Source organism: Lingula anatina, chromosome 10 (assembly GCF_051362555.1).
Source record: "Lingula anatina isolate TDL-2025a chromosome 10, LinAna3.0, whole genome shotgun sequence".
Lineage (NCBI taxonomy): Eukaryota > Metazoa > Brachiopoda > Lingulata > Lingulida > Lingulidae > Lingula > Lingula anatina.
The window spans coordinates 19,112,608-19,121,848 of NC_141776.1; the positions used below are offsets into that span (position 1 = coordinate 19,112,608).

General features: G+C 35.6%; 1 protein-coding gene across 1 annotated transcript; it reads left to right on the plus strand.

Annotated features, from left to right (window-relative positions):
- The first annotated feature begins 508 nt into the window (after positions 1-508).
- Positions 509-8,655, plus strand: LOC106172905 (low-density lipoprotein receptor-related protein 6-like). The gene is made up of 13 exons (XM_086998225.1): positions 509-932; positions 1,081-1,243; positions 2,096-2,223; positions 2,756-2,923; positions 3,139-3,270; positions 3,558-3,914; positions 4,105-4,267; positions 4,832-4,959; positions 5,745-5,919; positions 6,339-6,448; positions 6,737-6,901; positions 7,155-7,272; positions 7,861-8,655. Exons 1-13 carry the CDS (start codon positions 554-556, stop codon positions 7,940-7,942), a joined length of 2,268 nt encoding a protein of 755 aa, XP_086854351.1. The 5' UTR covers positions 509-553; the 3' UTR covers positions 7,943-8,655.
- Positions 8,656-9,241: the final 586 nt, after the last annotated feature.

Genomic DNA, 9,241 nt, shown 5'->3' on the forward strand with positions numbered 1-9,241 from the left:
TTTTAAAAGCTTTGCTGTCTTTTCGCTTTTATCAGCATCTATGCATCACTAATAACACGATAAGTGGGAAACCGTTTTACCTTTTGGCTTGAAACTTACAGAACAGATGAATATTCATAATATGCAGTGTATAAGTGGTTTTCTTTAGTTTTAATTCTTCAGCATTATAACAGCCTCATTATTGAGCTAATTAGATTCGTGAAAGGGTTCTTTTGACATTTTGACATCTTAACAATATTATTAGTTGATTATATAAAAATGCTGGTAAACCTGTTATCGTTCATTGTATAATACAGTGTCAAAAATGGAAGTAAACTCATATCATTGCAGTTTGTCAGATCCAATATTTTACTATGTTCAAAATCTCTGAATGGAGCAAATTGGACATTTATAATTGTTCTATTGATATTTTTCCTATGTCAACAATTTTCTTACATGATCAAATATAATGACAGTAGTTTCATTATTTTGCATTTTGTGAATTTGAACTCTGTATGGTCCTGAAACTGTAATCTTATTGACCATGTTACCCGTTGTGCATGATTAAAATTTAATGTTGATTGATTATGCTGTTATAAGAATTATTTATTATTGTATCAAAATTGACAAAATGACTTATTTTCTGCATCTCTATTTTCTGCTTTTTGTCTGTACATTTGACAGCTTTGCTGCCTTGTTTCATGTAGTTTGCAGTAATAATGTGACAGATGACTTCCTAATTATTGCGGACCTACAAAGCGGCGTAATATGGCAAAGAGATTTAATCACACGAAGAGTGCATGCCATCTACACCCAGTGTAATAATCCTGCATCAGCAAGTTACGACCCCATAGAGCAACGTGTTTACTGGACTGAAATCTTCACCTTCGCTAAAATAAGAAGAGTAAATATTGATGGAACAGAGCCGGAGACCGTCTTTAATTTCACTTATGGTAAGTCTGATATAGTTACATCGACATGTTTAACTTACAGGCATATTGACACTTAGGCATGCACACACACACACACACACACACACACACACACAGAGAGAGAGAGAGAGAGAGAGAGAGTCATTCAAAATCAAACTTCTCCTTCCAGGGAGCGTGCCGGAGATTGTGACAGTTGACCATATTTCCCGCCTCCTCTATTACACTGAGGCTATATACAGTACCGTTGGTGTTATGCGAATGGACGGCTCACAGCACAAGGTTTTGTTTAGAGCTAATAAACCGAGAGGGATAACACTGGATCCAATTAATGGGTATTCATAATATTTCTATTTTCTTGTACTTGCTGACATAATTCTTTTCTTTTTAACAAATTACATGATGGAAATTGGAATTAATGTTTTCTTTTTACCTAAAACTAACCTTGTATGTAGTTATAGTACTATAAACATCTTTGTGCATTTTGCGAAACATATACTGTTCTTTTTTACCACTTTTTATCATAAGTAAGTTATTTGTTTTAAATAATATATTGGATTTTTGTCTTGTTTATTTATATAAATCAGATTCCTTATCCTTACAAAATAGTTTTCATCGGATTGTATCATAACGCCATTGTATTTATTAGACTTTTAAGGGGTTGCCAAACTATTAAATTAACACAGAGTCCGGCAATTTGTCAATAAGGAAGTGAGATTCAGCGTGAAGTTTTAGGGGACAGCCAGAGAGTGCACGTTTACGTCTGTACTTTTTAATCTAAAGTCATGTATGGTGTGTTGTTATGCCGTACTTATTATGTAATGTAAAAGTTAGGATTTGACCAAAACGAAAATGGCAAGCTTTCAGAAGCAAATGTAAACTTGTGGATTAAGCTTTATTTTCTGATACAATTTTAAGCTGGACTTTTGAAATATTAAGTTCTTGAAGCTCTTATACTGACATGGAATTTTTTGGTCAAAAATCTTGTCCCACCTCTAATTTTTTTATTTATGATCACTTCACAACTGTAAATCATTTAGGACCTGTATTATATACTAACAATGCGTCCAGCACCTCTCTAAATTGTAATTTTTACGTGATTTTGTTGACCGTGACGCTTCATGACGTTATGTGACGCGTCATAGTGTTACATGACGTAAAAGGTACACATTTCTACTATGTTACAGTTGGATGTATTGGACGGATTGGGGTGCGGAACCAAAGATAGAACGCGCCCACATGGACGGCGAAAACAGGCAAACTGTAGCGGACACGGATCTGATATACCCGAACGGAATAGACATTGACGTCCCTGGTGAGATTTGATGTCTGAAATAATTGCACTGAATTTGGAATATGAAGATAATAATTGCCATTTTTAACTAATCAAGGTATTTCCCAATCAGAGCTGCAATGACAATTAATCCCTGTAGACAAAAGTTTATGTGAAGCGTTCCTTGTGTCGTTGTTATCATCTCAGCCTCCTCAGGTAGCAACTGCCAACTTGCAACGTACTATACACGGCACAGTGGCGCGATACAATACAGTGTACGTGTAAGAATGAGGGAATGCACGTGACGTCAGATGTAGTTAACTTTAACATATTATAACGTCATAGCAACGTGCTAGCCACGTGACCCGAACGTGACGTGTTTGCTAAGTATGTTTGAAATGGTGTGATGTACTAGAAAATGGATGCATGCTCTCATTTTATAAATTCTTGACTGAAATATACGGATCATTGTACTTTGAACCCCTAATATGACAAATACATATTAAATACCTTACACACTCTTTCCTTTAAATCATATGACATAAGCATTTACAATGATTATCTTGTTTGACAGAACAGAAACTTTTTTGGTGCGATGGATTCTATTCGAGAATTGAAACTTCCGACCCAAATGGAAGTAACAGAGAATCTTTGATCAGAGCGGGGGATACTGTTGGAGGCCAATACTATGATATAGCAGTGGACGGACAGCAGATATATTTCACTGATTTCAGCTTCGATGGTAAATGGTACGCGACGTCCGGTTTGGACATTTGTAAGAAAGTTTGTAGAGTTAGATTTTTAACTATAATTTTGCTGTTGAATCTGCTCAAAATGATAATGTTATTATGGAGTTTTCAAAAATTTAATCTTCATCCATATTTGATTTTATATATCATATAATGAGCTATAGCTACTTATTTGTTTAGTAGCCTTTATTTTCATTTTGGTATTTAGATGATGCACGCACGTTTTGCAGGTCTTACCACAAGTACGACGGCGGTAATGTTACTGTTGAAAACGATGATTCTATTCAATCAGCCAAGTTACGAGGCGTTCGCGTGTACAGAAGCTCATACAATTTATCAGGTAAGCCCTGGGTTATTTTACAGAAAGTTTGAAGTCAGTTTTGGGAATGAAACCCTTTTTGCCTAGGAGTTATGCGTGTTGTTGTTATTATTATTTAGGTATTTGTACAGAAGCTCATTTTTTAAAAAGATGCTTATAGGAATCCCAACGCCCGATTTAAACATATTACTCATTTCGTGCCCCCCCCCCCCCCCCCATATTGTCATATGATCAAAACATCTTATCCCTTAACTAAAGATATTATTGGACGTTACATTCTGCTTTGTTATGGCAATTTTGAATTATAGGATCGAACGGCTGCAGTGTAAACAATGGGGGTTGTCCATACCTGTGTCTGCCCAAACCCAACGGCAGAACGTGCGCATGCCCAGATGAGGAATCAGGATGCGTTTCGACGCCAACTGATACACCAACCACAGAAAGCTTTCTAATTTTTGCGGACAAACAAAACGGTGTAATATGGCAAAGGGATCTCATCACGCGGAGAGTGAACGCCATCTATTCCCAGTGTAATAATCCTGCATCAGCAAGTTACGACCCCATAGAGCAACGTGTTTACTGGACTGAAATCTTCACCTTCGCTAAAATAAGAAGAGTGAATATTAATGGAACAGCGCCGGAGACCGTCTTTAATTTCACTTATGGTAAGTCTGATGTAGTTACACTGACATATTTTAAATTGCAAGCATATGTACACACTTGCGCGCACACACACTCACACACACACACACACACACACACACATATACATTCACACAAACAGAGAGAGAGAGAGAGAGAGAGAGAGAGAGAGAGAGAGAGAGATTCACTGAAAGGACATACTTCTCTTTCAAGGGAGCGAGCCGGAGACCATTACAGTTGACCATATTTCCCGCCTCCTCTATTACACAGAGGTTACACATAGTACTATTAGTGTTATGCGAATGGACGGCTCACAGCACAAGGTTTTGCTTAGAGCTGATAAACCAAGAGGAATAACACTGGATCCATTTAATGGGTACGTGAAATATTTTTCTTTTCTTGTACTTGCTGATATAATTAATTTCTTTAAAGACATAACATTATGAAATTTGGAATGAATGTTTTTCTTTTAGCTAAAAATTACCTTGTATATACTAGTTATATTACTAAACATCTTTGTGCCTTCTGCAAAAACATATACTGCTCTGTTTAACCTCTTTACAAAATAAGTAAAGCGGGCGATTTTTATCGAAATTTGCAATTCATCATTTTCCACGATCGTTGCATTTAAGGACGTATACAGTACAATCTTACAAGATGACTGCTAAAATTTCAGTACTTTTAAGTTACTTAATGTTTTCAAAACGTTCTTGAAGCCGTTATATTGACATACATTTTCAGGTCAAAGATGTTGTCCCACTTTTATTCCATTTTTTTAAAGATCTCTTGATAGCTGTAAAGCAAATAATGCATTGGGCCAATCAGACCTCTCCAAATAACAAATCTGACGTGGCCCTGTTGAGTGTGACGTTTCATGACGTCACGTGACGTGTCATGGTTTTACATGACCTAAGACACACGTTTCCCATACTTGTTACAGTTGGATGTACTGGACGGATTGGGGAATGGAACCGAAGATAGAACGCGCGCACATGGACGGCGGAAACAGACAATCTGTGGCGGACAAGGGTCTGATATACCCAAACGGAATAGATATTGACATCCCTGGTGAGATCCGAACGATGTTTTAAAATACTGCATTTAATTTGGAGTATCATAACAATTGCCCTTTATCGCTAAATAAGAGATACGGGAAATAAGATTCCATTAATTTATCAGAATACTTTGAATCTTTTTTCATGTTTACATTATAATAATAACTATAAAATTTTATAGCAACCAAAAGGTTTAAGTTATACAGATATATATATATGAATAAAGGCGCATTTGAAAAAAATATTTAGGTATAAAGAAAAAACACGGGCTCTTAGATAGTAAAATGGACATTTCACATGATTTTCATCCAAAATAAATTCCATGTGTTCTCCTTACGCGTTTGAACCCCCCCCCCCCCACACACACACACACACAATCATATTCATGTTCTGTTAAGCTTCTCCCTCCCAATTCTTATTCATTTCATATTCAACATATAGCCCTTTTAGCAGACCATCGTCCTATTCCTTGTTCTATATTAGAAAGCAATTTTTGGGGATGTTGATCAAGTAAAGAGGTTTATTTTCACAGTTCGTGGCACACAGAGAGATCTTTCTGTATACATTTGTTTTTTGCTGTATTCAAAAAACCTTCCCAATACCGGGCGCAAAATTCTTGAAAGAGTATTTGACAGGTAATAAGTGTATCTAAATCATAAGGTATAATTGGTTGTGGCGTAGAAAAAGGATGATATCATAACGGTTAAAATACTTGACGGAAAAAAATCGGATAACTGTACTTTGATTCTCTTCAAAATAAATATCGAATGCACACTTTCCTTTAAACTTGGTTTACAGAACAGAAACTTTATTGGTGCGATGGACTCTATTCAAGAATTGAAACCTCTGACCCAGATGGAAGTAACAGACGATCTTTAATCAAACCGGGAGATACTGTTGGAGGCCGATACTATGATATAGCAGTGGACGGCCAGCAGATCTATTTCACTGATTTTAGCTTTGATGGTAAATGGTACGTTATTTCCGGTTTAGATATTTGAAAAACATTTTGTAGAGTTTTTAAAACTATAATTTTGCTGTTGAATGTGGGCAATACATGTAGTTATGAATTGAACTTCAGCTGTGACACGTACATGTATACGTCCACATGTAACAACGAGTGAAAAACCATACCTTGAACGTTAGTAATATATTCGTTGGGTGAGAGGGTAGTGAAATCGGTTTTCACATTCCTTCTGCCTAAAATGTTAATATCATAGATTTTTAATCTGTTCATATATATTCAGTTATATATATCGTATGATGAGTTATTTCTTTGTTTATTTATCCTCTTTTATCTTTTTGGTATTGAAATGACTTAAGGTTTTTTTTTTTTTTTTTTTTTTTTTTTTTTTTTTTTTTTTTTTGAAATGAAGTTTGTTTGTTTTGCAGGTCATACCACAAGTACGACAGCGGTAAATTTACTGTTGAAAGGAATGATTCTATTCCATCGGCCAAGTTACGAGGCGTTCGCGTGTACAGAAGCTCATACAATTTATCAGGTATTACGTTATTTAACAGAAAGTTTGAAGTGAATTTTTTTAATCAAGCCTTAGTAGCCTAGGTATTATTATTATTATTATTATTATTATTATTATTATTTAGGTTTTTTTAACAGAAGCTCAGCTTTATTTTTTTTAAGATGCTTATTGATATCGCAGCGCCCACTTTAAATATATTACTCCACACCATTTCATATTCGCATATATTGTCACGTGATCAAAACACCTCAAACTTTTGCGCAATATATTATTTTAATTACGTTTTGCTATGGCAACTTTGCACTGTAGGATCGAACGGCTGCAGTGTAAACAATGGTGGTTGCCCATACCTGTGTCTACCAAAACCTAACGGCAGAACGTGCGCATGCCCAGATGAGGAATCCGAATGCGTTTCGACGGCAACTGATACACCGTCCACTACTGTTAAAGAAGTCAGAGCTAAAAATGACACAGGTAGCGTGGATTTCAAAGGACTAAATAAATAGCTTGGAAATTTTCATGACTGTGATTGCTGTTGACTTTGTTCTCTATGGCAACATCTCCTCAAGGCTATTTTAAAATGGAGACCATCTGGTTTGAATGCGAGCAGGTCTACCTCTTTTAATTTTAAAATTTGCAAGGCCTCGAAATCATGATCATACATGGTTTTCACCTTTTGGTTATTTGTCAATTTTTTTTTTTTATTCTGTTATTTTTGTGATTTCAGAAGTAAAAGCCAATGACTCGACAATCACCCCATTGGAAATTATTGTCCCAGTGTCCTCGTTGCTGGCTGTTGTCATATTGGTAGTGGTCATCATACTAGTATTTTTGAGAAGACGAAGGTAAATATCTCTCCCTCTCCTTCTCTCTCTCTCTCACTAACATAAACACACTCTCTGCCTTTAATAAAACCCTGTGTTTAGTCATGCTTTTCATTCACGTTTCTGTATCTATTATTGATGTATTTATTAAGTTTTATTAGCTTAGTTGGCTAATAGGATATCGTTTGGTCTGTTCAGTCATGTATATTTTCAATTGTATATTTCCTTTATACGAATATATATATATATATATTACAAGATCATATTTTGGAACACCGCCACCCTTACCACAAAGCTTACCTTACCTCACCCCACCATTTCACAGCACGCACTCACTCCCTCTTTCTTCGTTGAAATTCCGTAGCTTTGCTATATTTCCATTCGCGTTTTTATGTTGCCTATCAATTTATATTGCAGTTTTATTTGCTTAGTTTTTTATTTGGATACCCTTTGTTCTCTTCACTCGTGCTAACACATACACATGTACTACGAACTACGAAATTTCAAATCGTACATTTTTATTTTTATGTCCCACTTCTAATTGTCATCCATTTGAGATGTTAATCGGCACTAGTAAATATATGTGTATATAACAACATCATATTTCAGAAGAGCACAAAGTTTACCTCAACCCAACCCAAGATATTACAACGGTGCGGTACCGGCCCCTCCTGGATCACCTGAAGGATAGCTTCGTGTATCGGTCATTAACCCGTAGTATGACAATAATGTTCAAAGCGCCTACCAAAATTCGATAGCAGAAAACGTTCATGAAGTACCAAGTAAGGATGAAGACTATGGCAGAATTATACCAGGGGATCAATGTGCAACAGCCCCTTAGCAAGGCCAAGCAGTTTCAGACAAAATAAACCCAAGCAGATCTAGAGAAAACATATTATTAAGTGACAACATGTCGGATGTTGTAACACAATGGTATCACGAATGACATTATGAATATCATATAGTCGTTTTTTTTTATTTTTTTTTTTTTTGCTTTTTTTCTTATGGGAATAAAGACTCTATAAATCTAGACGAGTGCCAAAGGCGGCACGAATTACAAGCACCTGAACACTGTATCAATTCGCACGAATTTTAGGACTTCAGCAACACCCTTCCCGCCCGAGCTTCTTTTTATCAATATACCACACTGCTTTTATGAGTGGACATAATTCACTGTTTCTGAACGTTTTTATATATTATCCAAGATTGCGACAAATATGATCACGACATTACTGCATAAATAAATCTTATTTAAACACCAATTAGAATTTTAAAGCTATAATTTAGATTGTTAATTTAGAAAGGATACTGTACAATGTAGGTCTATGCTAAACTGAAATGAATTTAAACAATGAAATCACTTTTGTGATGTTACAGAGTTTATGCCTGTTTATGAGTTTTCAATTCTTGTTTACAACCTGGCGACCGAAATCCCACTTGTCTATATCTCCATCACGAGAGTGACTCAAAATTTGGAAAAATATAGTGTAAACTGAAATAGGTTTATGGATCTTGCTATTGTCAGATTTCAATACAATCTTTGACGCAATGCATTGTCACAACTAACAAAATAAAACGGGTGCAACACAATTATTATTATTATTATTATTATTATTATTGCAAATATTGTTGCATTGTTTTATATTGTTCGATGTCTTTTTATTGTCAGTTTTGTTTGGCTAAATATCTCCCGCTGTTGCTGTCCATTGTATCGTAACTCCATGGGATCGTACAGTTTTGATATTTTGAAATTATGTCGACAGTGTCATTCGGACTTTTTGGCGTGTGAAAATTTACAAAAGGTCCCTCATCCCTCATCCTCAAAATATAAAAATTATATGTTTAAATCCCTCAGCTGAATTTTTCTTATATCGTGACTTCGTGACTTTTGTTTTTGGTTATTTTCTGTAATTAAAGTAGCTGTTGAAATAGCCCAATACAAAATGGTCTGAGTTCTTAGGGGGAAGCCCAAGGAATTGAGGATATGCTT